General features: G+C 42.4%; 1 protein-coding gene across 1 annotated transcript in view; it reads right to left on the reverse strand.

The window, feature by feature from the left end:
* Nucleotides 1-17,451, reverse strand: part of CFAP99 (cilia and flagella associated protein 99) — a 42,125-nt gene that overhangs the window by 3,416 nt on the left and 21,258 nt on the right. Inside the window, 7 exon segments of the mRNA XM_054172087.1 lie at nucleotides 2,038-2,200; nucleotides 5,295-5,500; nucleotides 7,292-7,443; nucleotides 8,609-8,750; nucleotides 10,617-10,821; nucleotides 13,050-13,138; nucleotides 17,326-17,385. Coding sequence (XP_054028062.1) covers nucleotides 2,038-2,200; nucleotides 5,295-5,500; nucleotides 7,292-7,443; nucleotides 8,609-8,750; nucleotides 10,617-10,821; nucleotides 13,050-13,138; nucleotides 17,326-17,385 — 1,017 coding nt within the window.

The raw sequence follows: 17,451 nt of genomic DNA on the forward strand, positions 1-17,451 counted from the left end.
CTATTTGATAAGCTGTCTGGCAACACAGTTATTTGCTAAATGACTGGGAACCTTGTCAACATCAAACTGGGTGTGCTGACTAGAAAGGTAACTCCCGTGGGCTGCCCACTTTAACACAAACACAGCTGCAACACAAAATGTTGAGCTCAAGCTGCAGCTGGATGGCTTACTGCACTGCCTCCACCTTATTTTCTTTCTTTGCCAACAGAGGTTCAGAAATCCCATCAGACTTCAACAGTCTGCTGAATCAAAAGCTGGGTTCACATGGCAGCACTCCCCAGAAGAGCAGAACAAACAGAAAATGGCTACTTCTTCATCTGATGATTTGCTTAAAGTGCTAGAAAATTACCTTTTTGTTTTCATTAATGGCAGATTTTTGTATGGTTAGTTTTCCAAATTGCAATATAAATTCTGTTTTATCAAAATGGAACAGTGCTGTGTACATAAATGGTACCTTGGCTTATAGCAGCACAAACCCACTGGGCCCAAAGGACCATCACAAATGTAACTGAAGCCACACGCTGGAACTTTAATTCAAGAGGTCACTTGTTTCCTACATATTGAGGAGCCAATGTTCCAGAGAACTGCTGCACTGTAACTAAGGGAGGGTTTTTTCCCTGTGGTCACACTGACACCAATTCCAGCAATAGGCAGTTCAACCACAACAAACATACTGAACATTTCTGACCTGAATTGAGCCACTTGTCTGCAGTAACATTTGGTTAGGGTCATGCAGAGCTGAACAGCACTGATGGAGGATACACCAGAACAGCTAAATAATTGATGCTAACCTTGGGGTTTTTTTTCCTATTGTTTTTCCTTTGTTTGTTTGTTTTCTTCTTTGTTTAACAGATGTCTTAGCATTTGAGCAGAACACAAACAAAACCACTGTGACATCTTAAGACACTGTGAGAAGCTGAGCTGAAGAAAGAGACAAAATCTAACTTCAAAACAGCTTGCAACCTCTAGCTGTTTTGCTCATACATATGACACCAGAGCACTCACACAGAGCCACATCAGGCAGTCAAAAGTTCTACTTGTAAGTTTATAATTTCTTTTTGTTTAAAAAAATGTCCCCCATTTGTAATGCTATAGCTGGTTTCCTTTAAAGCCTGCACTTAGAATCACAGCATTATTTTGGTTGGAAAAAACCTTTAAGATCATCGATCCAACCATTACCTATCTCTGTCTGGTGCTAAACCATGTCCCTCAGCACCACATCTCTGTGTAGTGGGATGTGTGAGATAGGAAGCTGAGAAATATGAGAGTTAGAGACAGGGGTATCACAGTATCACCAAGGTTGGAAGAGACCTCAGAGATCATCAAGTCCAACCTGTCACCACAGACCTCATGACTAGACCATGGCACCAAGTGCCACGTCCAGTCCCCTATTGAACACCTCCAGGGACGGTGACTCCACCACCTCCCTGGGCAGCACATTCCAATGACAAACGACTCGCTCAGTGAAGAACTTTCTCCTCACCTCCAGCCTAAACTTGCCCTGGTGCAGCTTGAGACTGTGTCCCCTTGTTCTGGTGCTGGTTGCCTGGGAGAAGAGACCAACCCCCCTCCTGGCTACAGCCACCTTTCAGGTAGTTGTAGAGAGCAATGAGGTCTCCCCTGAGCCTCCTCCTCTCCAGGCTAAACAACCCCAGCTCCCTCAGCCTCTCCTCATAGGGCTGTGTTCAAGGCCTCTCCCCAGCCTTGTTGCCCTTCTCTGGACACTTTCAAGTGTCTCAATGTCCTTCTCAAACTGAAGATGCTGCTTTGGTGGGATGAGAGTGCATGGTATTACGAGAGGGAAGCTAAGTGTAGTACAGCTGAGCCCTGCTCTGTGGTAACAGAATGTGTGATAAGAAGGTGAGGTCAAGGCCACGGTTTGGAGCAATGGTGCCTGTGCAGGAGGCAGGGTGTTGCAATTGCCAGTCATGTATAGCACCATCTGCCTCTGCCCCCCTTGCCAGTGCTGGCAGTGGAGCAAAGGTCTGTGAACAGCAGGTCTATTGCAGAGCTTTTCTCCTTATGTAACTCCCAGACCTTCTTTGATGACATGCTGGTTTTCTGGGGAGTGATCTTGAGGAGTCCTGCCTGCTTTTTACGCTCCAAGGCTTTTTCTACAATCTTTTTCTGCAGGTCCCGAATGCGTTCATCCTTCACAGGCCTGAGCCCGCACTGAGACTTGCGCTTTTTCTCTTCTTGCCTGCAGAACCAAAAAGCAGCAATGAGAAAGTAAAATAATAGCCACCTACAGAATAAATCCATCTGAGCATGTATTACCTTGATAATCATGAATCTGCTCTTGCTTCTGGGAGCCAGCTAGACTCACACCAGATTTAAATCATATAGCTCGAACCTGGCATTCACAACTTGTTTTCAGAGCAGCTTTACTGTGCACTATAGGATCACTGCTTCCCTCAGGATGCCATGATGACAGTATCTGAAGTATTTAGACATGAAGAAGAAATTCTTCCCCATGAGGATGCTGAGGCACTGGAACAGGTTGCCCAGAGAAGCTGTGGAGGCTCCAAGCCTGGCAGTGTTCAAAGGCAGGCTGGATGGGGCATTGAGCAAGCTGCTCTAGTAGGAGGTGTCCCTGCTCATGGCAGAGGGTTGGAACTAGATCTTGAAGGCGCCTTCCAACCCAAACTATTTTGTGATTCTATGATAACTTTAGTACATTATCATGTAGTTGAACACTCCTTGGTCTTCTGCTGCTCATGTTCAAAAGATGAGAGTCAAATGTCTGCCCAGTTCACGTGGCAGTGCTGATTTTCAAACCCTGAAATTCTATACACCAAATTGATTCTTAATGGTTGTGCAAGTGCTCACAAAGGCACTGCTGTGATGGATGTCATGGCTTGCAGGCTTGATGTCTCTGTAATTTTTCATGTTTTATTTCCCATTTTGGTTAATATAGCTCATTATATACTTGCTTAACATGCTGCTTTTGTGTTGGTGCCTGTCTGTTTGTAAATGATATTAGAAGGAACCTGCTTGGTAGGGACCCAATTAAACTCCAGCTGACACTTAACTAAAGCATATTCATTCAGCAAAGCTTAGCCACTGTGCTTCAACTAGCCTTCAACAGAATGCAATTTAAGATACAGAATGGTATTTTATACTGATGCATAAGGCTATCTAATAAGGAGCATTGGTAAAATTTGCTGTTCTGTCTCTATAATTACAAATTAATTCTGTAAACATAAAAAAATTGCTTTTTATAGCTCCTGTGCAGTGTGTTAGTAACACAACCCAAGCAATTAATCACTCTCACTGACTCAATAGATATTTCAGGATTCAAGATCTGCAAATCAGGTTTGACAAACAAAGCCTATCGTTTGTTCTGAGAGAAATAAAAGCTGCAGCAAAGCATCCGGCATTTGTAAGCAGACCAGCATGTCACATTCCTGCATCACCAGAAATAAGCCATAGGTTTGGGTTCCAGATGAAAATGCATGAAATATGCTCCCAAAGAACAACATTTCTGGTATGCTTTGATGATGCCTCTTTATAGTAGATGCTTCCAAGTTAACAAACACAGCGTGCCGGGGAGCCACGGAAGGCAATGTCTTCTAACATCTATAATGAAACTTTGGAGCAAACAGGGCTCCATTAAAATGACTGTATTACTTCCATGAGTATGACTAGAAGCTTGTAAATTGTTTCATTTCATTTGCATTCTACCATCTTTGGCACCCTGGTCTGTTCTAGAAACCATTTCAGGTGTCAGGACAAGAAGTGAATCAATGTTATCTTCTCATTAAAGCACAGCTTAATTCAGGATGAGAACCATTTTAGAGCTGAATCAAGCCACATGAAGTCAGATTTAAAGGAACCCAGTGCTATGCAGAACTCAGACTGCACATACAGCATAATAAGTGGTTCTGGAAGTAGTTAGTAGTGAAAGAGGTTTTATATAGCACACAAGTTCTTAATGCCCAGTTTGCATCTGTGGTAGAAAGCAGGAGTTTGTGTTGCTAAATGTTCAGTGGTGGAAGCCTATTTCCAGCTCTGACTCCATTTCAGGTTAGAATCAGTCTTAGAATCTTTTCTCAATATATGCCATAGAAGAGAGGGTCACTAATCTATGCAGTCAATCTGTTGCAGCTGTAGTTATTGATTCATTAAATTCATTAAACTATCTTCTTAAGTACTAACGTAGTAAAATCCCAGTCTTTAGAGAGCAGCTATCAGCAACAAACCAAATTACAGCTAGCACCAGAGAAAACTAGTTAAATGAATACATCAATCCTGCCCTCTGTAACTGAGATTTAGACCTGGATAATAAATCAATAACAGGCACCTTAGGTGTCTCAGCAATAAAGATGAATCTAAGACATGTCTAAAAATATGTGGGTTTAGCCTGACAGAATATGTCTGCAGGATGTCAGCCTGAACATGTCTGAAAAACAGATATAGCAAGACAAGGACTAAGCTCTCAAACACACAAAAGGGAAAAGGTGAAAAGCAGCTTGGAAGAAAGCAATGGCAAATAGTCAGGAGGCAGTAAAAATGGTTTAAGATCAAGAGGTGTGCCATATTTTATACCTTCACATGAGCTTTCTTCCTGCTCAGCTTTATGTGAAAACAGCTTTGACTTAGATTTGAAATGCTGTGTGGAAGGGACCTGTCTTCTGCATGTGTGAAGCATCTATGATGGGTATGGGTCCTTCATGAGAATGAATAACAACTATGATAATGAATAATAAATATGAATAATGAATACAGAATTTGATCAGAGAGCCTGTAAGTGAATAATTTTCTCTTTGATCTACTGCTATAATATATTTAATGTATAACTTACTATTGTTATCACAAAATCTCCTTCCTCCAACATTTTTAAGTTCTCCATAAGGCCTGCCTTTTCACAGACCAAATGAAGCTCAAGGAAGAAAACTATAGCCCTAATGGATGGGGATGAGAAACCACTCTAAGTGGCAAGCTAGAGTGTTTCTAATAATGTCAAATTAGCTTTGATTAGCTGAAAGGGAACCGAAGAAAGGGGGACTTCCCTCTCAATGTACAATATCGGCTCTGAATCCTGGGGCAATGCTGTCAACACTAGCCTGCAGAGCATCTTCAACCATAAATGATGAAAAAGATTTATTAAGTCTGATGCAAATCATTATCCAGTGGAAAAAGGAAATCCTGGCCCCAGTGTAATCCCTGACAAGAGTCATACTGATTTTTATAACAGGGCAATATTTTTCTCTCTCCTTGTTTTCCTCCTCAAGGGGCTTGCAAAATATTAACAGTTGCAATGTCTTAAATGTCACATGCTGTTTTATACTGACTTTAAAGCTGCTGCCCGGCCAAGTTCTGATCTGTACAGGGAAATCTGGTCCAGTTTGTCTAGAAGAAGTTGTTCCTTAGCTCGTTTTTCATGAATTATCTGGTCTCTCCTCTCTTCCTCTGCTGCCTTCTGTGCTTCTCTGAGCAGAGCGAGGCGTTCACGGAGTTCCACTATTGACATTTCACAAATTAAACCGTGGCCACCAGTCTAGAGAACAGGAAATAGAGGTTTAAATAACACTGTAAATACCAAGAGGAGAGTAAAGGAGTAAACCCAGAAGATTTTGATTGTGTTCCAAAGCATGCTGAATATATTTTGTCTTCAGGAAATACAGGCACACTCTAACCTGTTGTTGACAAGCTTATCTTTCCTGTGTGTAAAGACACAAGGCTCAGGGAACAACTAGTGAAAAAGCTTTGAAATCCACAGTAGATAATCACAAAACTCACAAATCACTTCCTGTCCAAAAAAACCCCAGAACCTAATTGACTTAGCTCTTAGATTTTTGAACATTTAAAATGTGTGAACCTGCATTTGGTTTAATTTGTCAAGCCAAGAACAGACTTCACCCTTAATACAAAAGGGCATTTTTGGTATTTAGCTATTTCCAGGGCATGGATGTGATCTGTGATAGCATTTTCTAATTTGGTCTGAACAGAACTTGTGACTAAACAATGCTTTGGACACAGGAAATTCAGATCTTAATGCCCAAAGTTAAAACACTCAATCCTGAATGTTTAATGAAGTCTTTGCAACAAGAGTAATAATGAGCCTGATTCTGAGGTGTAATGAGAGACTTCTGCACCTCTGCATATGAAGACAGATATTCTAACCAGGTTTGTGAACACTTGAGGTTTTTGCCTCTTGTTCTTACATAAACTGGCCCTCTCTCTATGTCTGTACAGATATACATCTACATGTACAGAATGGTTTTGATTGGAAGAGACCTTTAAGAATATTGAGTCCAACCATTCTCTAACTCTACCAAGGCTGGTGCTAAACCCTGTCACAGTATCACAGTATCACAAAGGTTGGAAGAGACCTCAAAGATCATTGAGTCCAACCCATCACCACAGACCTCATGACTAGACCATGGCACCAAGTGCCACGTCCAATCCCTTCTTGAACACCTCCAGGGACGGTGACTCCACCACCTCCCTGGGCAGCACATTCCAATGACGAACGACTCGCTCAGTGAAGAACTTTCTCCTCACCTCCAGCCTAAATTTCTCCTGGCGCAGCTTGAGACTGTGTCCCCTTGTTCTGGTGCTGGTTGCCTGGGAGAAGAGACCAACCCCCTCCTGGCTACAGCCTCCCTTCAGGTAGTTGTAGACAGCAATAAGGTCTCCCCTGAGCCTCCTCTTCACCAGGCTAAACAATCCCAGCTCCCTCAGCCTCTCCTCACAGGGCTGTGCTCAAGGCCTCTCCCCAGCCTTGTTGCCCTTTTCTGGACACGTTCAAGTGTCTCAATGTCCTTCTTAAACTGAGGGGCCCAGAACTGGACACAGGACTCAAGGTGCCACCTAACCAATGTACAGGGGCACAATGACTTCCCTGCTCCTGCTGGCCACACTATTCCTAATGCAGGCCAGGATGCCATTGTCCTTCAGCACCACATCTTTGCCTCTTTGAAACACCTCCTGTGATGGGGATTCAGCCACCTCTCTGGGCAGTCTGTTCCAGCGCTTATTTCTGTCTTATTTGTGCTTATTTCTATCACATCTCAGCCTCTACAGGCCACATAACAGCTCCCTGTCTTTGCCTAATGAAGCATTTGGGTCATCTCATTCAAAATTTAAATCCAGAGCTTCTAGATGGGGAGACCTAGGACCTGCTTTAGCAAGGGAGGTTGGACTAGATGATCTCCAGAGGTCCCTTCCAACCCTGCCCCATTGCTGGGATTCTGTCCTACCTATATGCAACATACAACTTCTCAGACTGTGTGAAGACATACAATAGACCTTTATGCAGATCAGTAGTTTTTCCTTTTGAGCTTACCTCTGTTAAGTCAACCACCTTGTGCCTGACACTTGGTAGAGACTCAATAGCTCGTATTTCTTGAATTAGTTGGTATCTCTTCCTGAGCCTCTCCTCCTCCTCCTCTAAAGCTTGCCGAAGGAGCTCTCGATTCTCTTCACAAACTTCCTGAACTGAAAGAGAAGATCTCATCTCTGTTAGCTGTCTGCATATTTTAACAAACAGTCCATCTGGAGCAAAATTTATATGCATTTGTGAATAATGACAATAATACTGATCTGAAGGTACTTGAGGGAACAGTCTGGCATTGGTGGGAGGAATGATTAGAGAAACAAATGAGTACTTCCCACCTCCACTATCTATCCGTCTATTCAGCACACAAACATACTGTATACATACATAAAGGAGGCACCTTGAATTACTGCTTTAGAATTGCTGTTCTAATTAGTGCATGCTGTTTCATTATTTAATAAAAGGCTATCATACAATAGCAAATATTTCTAGCTTTTCAAGGTATTTATCTCCTATAAATCACTGAATTGCAAAGGCTGGTAGGCTGTGCTTGCCCACTCAGAGTGGCTGACACCCTCAACCCTCCAAGTGTGGAGATAGACAAGCAGGGAAAAGCCTGCCCAGCAAAATGGGCACAACTAGAGGTAGCCTGTTCCTACAGCAGGTGTTAACATGGCCTTGTGTTGCAGTATGGACAGCCATGCCAGGCAGAACTGCCTTCTCCCTGGACTTGATTAGCATTAACTGAAGATTTTAAGAGTAATAGAGGATAAGTAGTATTATTTCCCTTAATCCTAATGACTGGTCTGTCTTGGAGGTGCTACATCCATCTCCCTTGTGGTACTGTTCTTCTAGGAGATGGCTTTTCTTTTCTTAGCTACACTCTCTGGACTGTCTTCTCTGGAGAAGACAATAATCTTGAGCCATGATTCTTTCACAGTGGTTGCTAGGCAGACCCTTTCTTAATGATATAAATCACAAGAATCTGAGCTTCATAACTTGATCTGTCAAAAAGTAGAGTCATTCACATATGCTGCTTCTAGATGGAAGTGAAATCAGTGGCAGAACATTAGAGCTGTCTTTTTTTCCTTTTAAACAAAGAGTGATTCCTGTTATCAGTAGTGTAGAATTCCTGATCTACCCATTACCAGCTTATTCCTGCAATTCATATTCATGCATCCAGGCCATGTACAGCCTGGATCTTTCCTTCAACTTCCCTTTAAAGGGAATTTTCTGTAAACATTGTAATTGGCTCACTAAGAGAAAGCTGAAGCAGTCTGGGGACATTTGGCATCACATCTCATGTTTCTGGCAATAGATAAATACCTATTTGCTGTTTGTATTTCTGAAGCTTTATTTTTGCTTGCTTTGCATTCTTGTGTCCTTCCACGACCTGCTGCACCAGCTCTCTCATTTCTTTCTGTTCCTGGAGACGTTTCTCTGCATACTGGCGCATCAGCTCTGCTTTCTAAATCACAAACAAACAGAAGAATAGAACTTCTGAGAACTGGTGATCCAAATCCGTCAGGTCATTGAAAGAGGAGAAGGGCAACTGGGTTCAGAGTATTAGGTGATCCTCAAAGGGCACTAGCTGGGGACAGCAGAGAGACCCAGATGTAAGCTCTTCTCTCTGTTTTATTTGCTCACACCAGCCTTCCATAACATTTGCACTGCTGTTTTCTGGGACTCCCTCCCACATTTTTCTAAAAGCAGACAAAACCAGCCATCTCTGGATCCAGTGGTGAGACTCCAAGAAGAGTGTTAATCTAGTGCACAGCTGACTGTGTGCCTGCAGGATCTTCTTGGGCCTAAGTTCTATCTCTGTAATATACAAAAATCCTCTTCTGGTTATTGTGTTCTTTTCTTTGTCAGAGGAAATGAACAGGAAGTAAGAAAATGCATTTTTTCCCAGTCTAGATTCCTTACTGTACTGTCTGGTTTAGATGGAAGACTAGGGTTTCAAAGAAGGAGGAAAGTCAGAATGACAGCTGTGGGTGAATAGAGAACTGGTGCTCAGTACTTCTGGAGATATCCAGATGGATGAAATGCCCTGCTGGCATCTGCTGGCAAGCAAAGCGAGCTGTCTGGAATTGCTCAGGTTACAGCAAGTCCAGTTTGCACACCCCCAAATCCATACATAGTGTGACATTCCTGGTAACAGATAAAACACATGCTCTGAAACTGAGGTGACTACAATAATGACAATAATTTTGGAGTGGGTGTAAACAATCACACTGTGCTCAGTGGCACACAGTAGGGTTCACTTTCAGTTCTTGCTACAACCTGTCTAAGCAGACATGAAGACTCAGTGCCAAACAGGACTGAAAGATGTTTTAGGACAAAAAAGGAAGTCATCAAGCAAGTTTCTCTTTTGCAGCATGGCCTTTATGAAAATCTTGTACATTTGTGGTTCCATCATAAGGTACTGAAACACTCCAGAGACATCTGTGAGAGGTGGCCAAGAGAAAAGTACTGGCTGGCCTGCAGGGCAGAGCAGGAAACTAGGCTAATGGGAAAGAAAAGCCTGTGATAGTGACTATGAGACATTTAAAATCTGTAGAAATAGTTGTTTCTTGATCACTTGTTTAGTTTCTAGTAAAAGCACTGGGAAAATATCATGTGAACTTGGGAAAAAGATGAAAAGATCTAACATTGTTTTGGGAAGCTGTGACCTGACAGATTGGAAACTGCATGAATATACTTCCTGGCATAAATACTCAGTTTTCCATATATAGAGGAATCCAAAGAGGGTTCTCTGCCTAAATTTTCCTCTAGGAGAGATCTATGTGTCGAGTATGAAGTAGGTGTTCATGGCCAGGTTAGATGAGGCCTTGAGCAGATGAGCCTAGTTAAGAGGCATCCCCACCCATGTCAGGGAATTTGGAGTAGATGATCTCTCAAGTCCCTTCCAATCTAACCCATTCTGTGATACTGTGAAGTAAATTGAATTATATCAGTTTAGGAAAACAAATTCTTCTATATTTGTGTATTTGTGACTCTCATTTTAACAATATAATGACATTAGTCATGTAGTGGTGGTTTCTATGCAAAGGGTGCTTTGTATCTCAGCATCTGTTCAAAAGGGATATGTACAATGACAGCAAAATAGGGGAGAATGTGTAAGTGTCATCAATCAAATCAAACACTTGTAACAAACACTTCAGTAAATAAGCATTGCTGTGTCTGGAGGTTGCAGCACTGTTTCCCCATTGCTTGCAGACTCCAGTGGGTAAAAACAAAGGACAGAGCTTTTACACCTTACAGAAGGTATCGTCTGTGCCATGTTTTGCACTGACAGCATGTAAGCAAATTTGAGCACTGCTGTTTGTGTTACCTGTTCTCTCATTAGACCAGCTTTCCTCTTATTTTCTTGAATGACATTCTGATGGGCTAGAACTGCCTCTTCATAACTTAGTTTCCCTTGGAGCCTCCTGCACTCTATTTCAGCCAGCTGCTCTTCCAGATCTTTTTCACGCATCTGTTTTTGCCATTCCAAGAATTCAGATGGGTCTCCAGTCCCTTCCAGCAAATTTTCGATTCTGCAGGAGAAAAGAAGAGCAGGCTGCTCTGGGGATCTGGATCTTAGAAACATCTCTAGTAGTTTGTTGTGATATAAGGTGCTTCATCTCTGCAGAGACCAAAGGCAGTCATCAAAAAGCCTTTTGACAGACAGATTTTCATTCTAGCCCAAGAGGTGTTCCTTCTGGGAAAGGCTGGCTGACAGAGGGCACGGACCTGAATGTTCCAGTGAGACAAAGCCCCGAGAGATGGCAAATTTCAGCTACATAAGGAACAGGGATAATCAGGCTGAAGGTGTGTACACTGTCTCAGAGGAGTGCTTTTAGAGGTAGAAAGAATAAATAGCTTTTCTCTTTGGCAGTCTTCTTGGCCACTTTAACACAGAGAGCTAAAAACCTTTCTGCTTAATTCTGTTTCCGTTTTGTATTTTGTCAGTTAAAAAATATTGTTGTAATGAGGCAAAGAAGGATTCAGCTATGAAGCAAAGCCACATTCTTATTTTTTTCTGCTGGGCTGAGAGAGAAAAGCATAGCAAAGCCCTGGGGCAGGCCCTTCAGAGTCCTGCAGCAGAGAACTGAATGAGCCAAGAACTAGGGCAGAGACACAAAAATGCAGTGAATTGTGTCTTAGAGTTGCTCCCCAATGCATATATATACATACATATGTATCTGTTATGTGTTAAATGCAGCTGAAGATTAAAACTGACTAATATAAAATACAAAATAGTGTCAAGTTACAGAGGAAATCCATTTCTTTGATGAATGGAACAGAAGTGTGCCAGACAGAGTGAACAGCATCGTGTGTAACCCAAAAGACCATCAATATCCACACACAGCTGCTAACAGAACCCGAGTGGTGCATAATGTCTTACTGCTAAAATCCTGATCCATATCCCAAAATTGCCTAGGTCTAAAGACCAAATCCAAGGATTCAACCTCAGGCAGTCATCCCAAGAGTTAAAATGCTAACAATATTTAGTAGATAGCCTGCTAAGACAGGTGGATTAGAAATAATATTAAATCAAGATGACATGGCAGAGGTTTTATCTTTGTTAAAGGGATTAGTGAAAATGTTCTCTAATTTTAGTTATAAAATACAACCTTCACTGGCCATTCAAGAGTCACCCTCTCCCTAGTTAATGTCCACTGAAAACCTGTGGACATTAGGTTTTCTTACACCAGAGGATTCTGTCAGGATTCCTTAAAGCCCTAAGTGCAATCTTTTACTGCCCAGCCCTGCCTAGGTTTTGGCAGCTTGTGTTCAAAGGCAGCTCTGCTGCAGTGCAGCTGTATAGCACTGGACCAGAGCAGAGTGAGAAGAGTTGTGTAAAGTCCTTGTGTGTGGAGAGCCATATTTAAGCTGCTGGTAACAAACAGCCTTTGAGCTTGCTTAAGCTACACTGTAGGCACACCTGCACCCGGCCTAGCACCTTGGTGACCCTGCCATGTTGACTTGGCTTCCCAGCTTGACCTCAGCTCTGACTCCTCACTATGGACTCATCCAGCAATCACTGGCTGTCCCTGTTGTCTGTCACTGGATCTGCTCTGCTGCCTTGCCAGGGTACTATGGAACTGAGCTGCTGTCAGTGAGGACATTGTCCCTACATGCCTTGCTGTCTCCCTCAGCTCCTGGTTTATCTTGCCTTGTGGAGCAGCGCAGTCTTAGTCCTCCATGTCCTATTGTGACAGACACAGACAGGTATTTTTATATACATATATACAAGTTCAAGCATCAAATTTGGCTTGTAATTGACCACAAAACATATATGGAGATATATGAAATGATTTGGCTTAATAACTTACTGGTCTAACAGCTGTATACAGGAAGATGTTAGTTATGGTTGCACTTGATGGTCTGAAGGTCTTTTCCAGATAGGTGATTCTCTGATTTCTGTACTCTATGCATCTTTCATAATGCAGACAGAAATAGGTGTGTGTTTGCATTATTCTTTATTCTGTAGAGTTGGAATAAATATAATAAGTGACCCTGACTGGACTTTGCAAGTGGAGTCCAGATTGAATGCTAAAAGAGAAGACAGTCATGCTGTATACCAGCCTAGACTTTCATTTCAGTCCACTCTTTGTCCACTGTTTTGGTGGGCTGAAATAGAATAGCTTCCTAATGCCTCACAACAGGACCATTATTTAAGTTCACCTGGAATGTATGTAATTATTTCTACTGTGGTTAATGATCCCATATCCTGGGCTGTGAGAGGTAACCTGAGAGTGAAGGATGCTGGTGCACCTACCTCTTGAGCTCCTGTTCCCTTTTCCGCTGGTAGAGGGCACCCTCTCTCAAAATAGCTGCAGCGTTTAATTTAATAGGTATATTGTCAATCTGTCAGGAAAGGGAATGTACATACCATAGTTAGCAATGTAAACCATAACACACAGCATCAAAACATTTCAATGGGTTAAATACATCGACCTAAGACAGCATAAATTTTGCATTCATCAAGCATTAATCTGACATGCACAATGAAATTGCATGCTGTTCCTAAACCATTCAAGCTGCTTAAGAAATCAGCAAAGTCCCCCAAGTGGATTATAAATTTGTAATCACTCTTGGACCATGTCAAATCCCATAGAATGTGTTCACTTCCTTTCATTATTATTTTTTTTTTCAGTGCTCATAGGCATGGTGTGCAGGGATTCCATCTGCTTTGGACAAGGAAAGGCAACTGCTTCTCTGAGAGATGGTAAGTTAGCCAAAGCCATTAAAGAAAAACATAAGCAGAACCTTTCACAGGAAGGGCTCAGAAGTGATATACAAATAATCACTATTAAAACTTTATAATATTTAGAAGTCATCTGGCATCACCAATTGCCACAGCCACTCTCTGGGTAGTGGAAATGAAATACAGCTCTTAGTGACTTTCAGGCCTCATGGTGTAACTTGGATTAGATCTTGAGGCTGCTTTGCAGTTCTTCAAAGTATTGCCTTAGGACTAACTCCCAGACAAGCTCTAAATACTGAGGGAGGAAGGGAACAGAACAATGTCTCTGACAGTTAAAAATGTTCCCTGCACAAGTAGGCTGCTCAGAAAAAAATCTATCACCTTTGCAGACACATGGAAGAGACCTGATCTGAACCGAGGCAAAACAGCGCTGGCAGAGTAAGAACTGGGATCGCTCCGGCAGAGAACAAAGCTTAGTTATGACACATCTGACCTAAATCCAGGCAGGTTCTGTGTTTAGAATCCACACCTGTCTTTCAATTCCAAATTAACAGCTTAATGAGGGCCTGAAAAACAGATGCACAGAATCACTCAAGCTATATACCGCACACACTGTATGCACAGGTATGTACTGCAGACTCCTGACGTGCAAAAGCTAACTGGAAAAAGGATGTTTGCTAATTTAGATTCATCAGGCAGGCTGAGGAGAGCAAACACATGCTATCACCCAGAAATTCACTTAGTGGAATTACTGTTTTCCACACAGATGGCACATTCTAATGGACAAAAATTAATTACCTGTCTATTTCTTGACAAAATGATGATAACTTGAAGAAGTTAGGAAAAGAACCCAAGCTAATGTATTTTACTGCTTTTGTTTGACTCTACTTTCTCTTCTTTATGGTGTTCTTCCTTTTGGTCTACTATCCAACTCTTCTCAAAGTCTTCTGTAGGAAAATTCCCTCCAAGGCCTGTAGTTTATACCCTGTACTGTGTAGAATTTGTCTATCTAGTTGTCATGAGCCCATTGGTAGGCCCTCTCTCAACCTACCACACTAGTCCTTGTGAAAAGTCCTTTCCTGTCTTTCTTATAGGCCCCCTTCAGCTACTGGAATCCTGCTCCAAGGTATTCCTGGAGCCTTCTCTTCTCCAGGCTGAACAGGCCCTACTCTCTTCGTCTGTCCCTATAGGGGAGGTTCTTCAGCCCTCTGATCATCTTTGTGGCCTCCTCTGTATCCACTCCAGCAGTTCCATGTCCCTTATGCTGGGGGCACCATAACTGGATGCAGTGCTGCAGGTGAGATCTCAGCAGAGCAGAGGGGCAGAATCCCCTCCCTGTCCTGCTGCTCTCACTGCTTTGGATGCAACCCAGCACATGGTTGCCTTCTGGGCTGGGTTGCCTTCTGGGCTGACCACTGCTGGCCCATGGGGAGCTTGTCATCAACTGACACTCCCAAGTCCTTCTCCTCCAGACTGCTCTCAAACTACTCCCCACCCAGCCTAGATTTGTACTTGGGATTGTCTCAACCCAGGTGTAGGACCTTACACTTGGCCTTCTTGAATGTCATGAGGTTGGCTTGGGCCTTGGTGTCATGGAATTTTTGAGTATTACTCTTTCTCTTCCTGGTGTGAGATAGCTTCACTTTTTTTTCAAGATGAGAAAATGGAAATATTTGAGAAATTGCAGAACACTGTAATTACTCTGGAAGAAAATTTGTATTCACTATTGCTACCTAATGAACAGACAACAGCTCACCAAATCCAATCAATATGTAAAGAGCACAGCCTGATATGAGCAAGAGGCAGACTGAGACAGACTGATGATGCATTTGTCCTATCTCATTCTTCCAGTGAAAAGGATGAATAGCTATTTTGTAACAGCAATGAGAAATAATTGCTGCTGCACGTAATAAATGTGTCTGAAATGAAAAGAATGTATTTAATATACTGTGGGGGTTCTACAAAGAGTTGGTTAAAGTGCAATATAACTTCATTCATTTGAGGACAGGTGATAATCTTATTTATGCATCTGGGATAAACCTTCCTCTTGGAGTTTGTCTGCTCACAGGCAGGAAGGTAACAGGAATAGAAAGTATTTAAAAGTCAGTAACAAGCTATTTCAGCTTGGAAGTTACAGCAGCATCTTGAATATCACCTAACCAGTCTTTAAGGCAAATGTGTTTGGCTGAGATAAAACTGATTGTGCTTCTAGAGAAGATAGATGCAGCTGTTTGAAGTGACCCTGATCAATGCCACAAGATCCATATTTTGCAATTCAGGCTGATGGTTTGATTATCATTAGTCCACAGTGAGGTTTCAGCATTTTATACTGTCAGGGAAGGAAGTGGAATGTGCATAGCCTTGAGCTAAGCCCACATCATTACACACCATGTGTGTTTGGGTTAACTGTGTCCATGTTTCCTGGCTTTGATTTTTTCCCCCTCTTTTGAGTGGAGAAGGAACTGGGATCTTCCTACATTCCTGTAATGTAAATGCTGCTGGATTGTAAACAAGCAGACTAAGTGGGTGATGCTGTTATTAAAGATAACTTCAGGATTTGATAAATGCCATATATTCTTTACAAGTAGTTGCCAGCTGCCTGGTTCCACAACAGGGAATCAGTCTTTCCAACGTGTGTACCCAAATACATCATTTTAAAGAGTAGGTAGACCTGCTCACAAGGTATCTGAGGTCACAGCACAAGCACAGCTTCCACATTAAATCGTTCTGCATATGAATGTGAAGCAAATGAAACGTGACAGATTGAACGATGTTAGACTGAAGATTATCTGTAGCACAGTTACAGCAGAAATAGCAATGTGGGTTTTCATGTGTTACATGGTGAAGGCTGAACAGCCCATTTTCCATCTTACAGTCCTCTGACCCTTGGAAATCCTGGTGGAGAAGCAATCAGTATAGTAGCTTTGATGACCTCAGTATGTGTCTAAAGGAGAGAAGACAAACAGCCAGACTGATTGTATATTGTGTATCAGACAGTCATTAGCTGGAATGATTGCTTTAGGATCTAATTTTGAAGCAGTGATTTACAGACACAAGATTCTTCTGTCCCTGTGCTGAGTTCTCGAATCAGGGTTGTTTTTTTCTCCTATGGACTATTCTCAGTCCTTACCATTTTAATATAAAAACTTCTCCCTTTGGAACCGAAAACAGGCACACAAAAGAAATTGTTAAGGCAATATGGTTACATTGTGCAACTGCACACAACTTACCTGTCAGGGCCCTCAGGGAGCCATGAGCTCTTAATTGCCCTGACCAGCCTCACCTAGGACTTCAACTCACCCCTTCTGCTCACTGGTCCAGGAGCCCCACTTAATCTCAGATACAGTCTTCAGTCTTTTTCCACTATGCTGAAGGTAATTCTACTCTTGGTTGTCTCTCCAGTTCTGTCTCCTGCTGTCACAGACCTGAGTTGCTGTTGTAGCCCTGTCTCCTGACTGGACTTCTGGGTGGACTCCAGGCCTTACTTGTTACCTTACTTACAGGTCTAAGGATGACCTGCTGTCAGCAGAACCCATCACCACCACCCACCTTGTCACGTTCAGATAATGCAGTGTGGTTGCTGAGGGCATTGCTTGTGCTTTTATTACCTCTGGCTCCTCACTTCTCTTCCCTCTTGCAGTAGCCACACTCCTGTTGCTCCCTGACCCTTTCTTTGTGGACTGTTAATGGGCACAGACCAAAATTTATGAGCATCCCATGCTCCTGGCTCCAGAACCTTGTGTGAACCCGGTAGAGTTTGCATCACCTCAGGATTTGCATGTGTGATTTTCACTCCAGAGTTTTCAAGGACATCTGTCAACAGATGTAATCTTAAAAGGCTACTCACCTTGCTCTGGATCTTTGTGGCCTGGAATGCTGGTTTTTTCTTCATGATGTCTTGGATGATCTGTGTTCAAAACCAGAAATACATCCTTTTATTTCAGAGACAGGTTTTCAAGTACCCATCCAAAAA

The sequence above is a fragment of the Dryobates pubescens genome, chromosome 23 (genome assembly GCF_014839835.1).
Source record: "Dryobates pubescens isolate bDryPub1 chromosome 23, bDryPub1.pri, whole genome shotgun sequence".
NCBI classification, from domain to species: Eukaryota; Metazoa; Chordata; class Aves; order Piciformes; family Picidae; genus Dryobates; species Dryobates pubescens.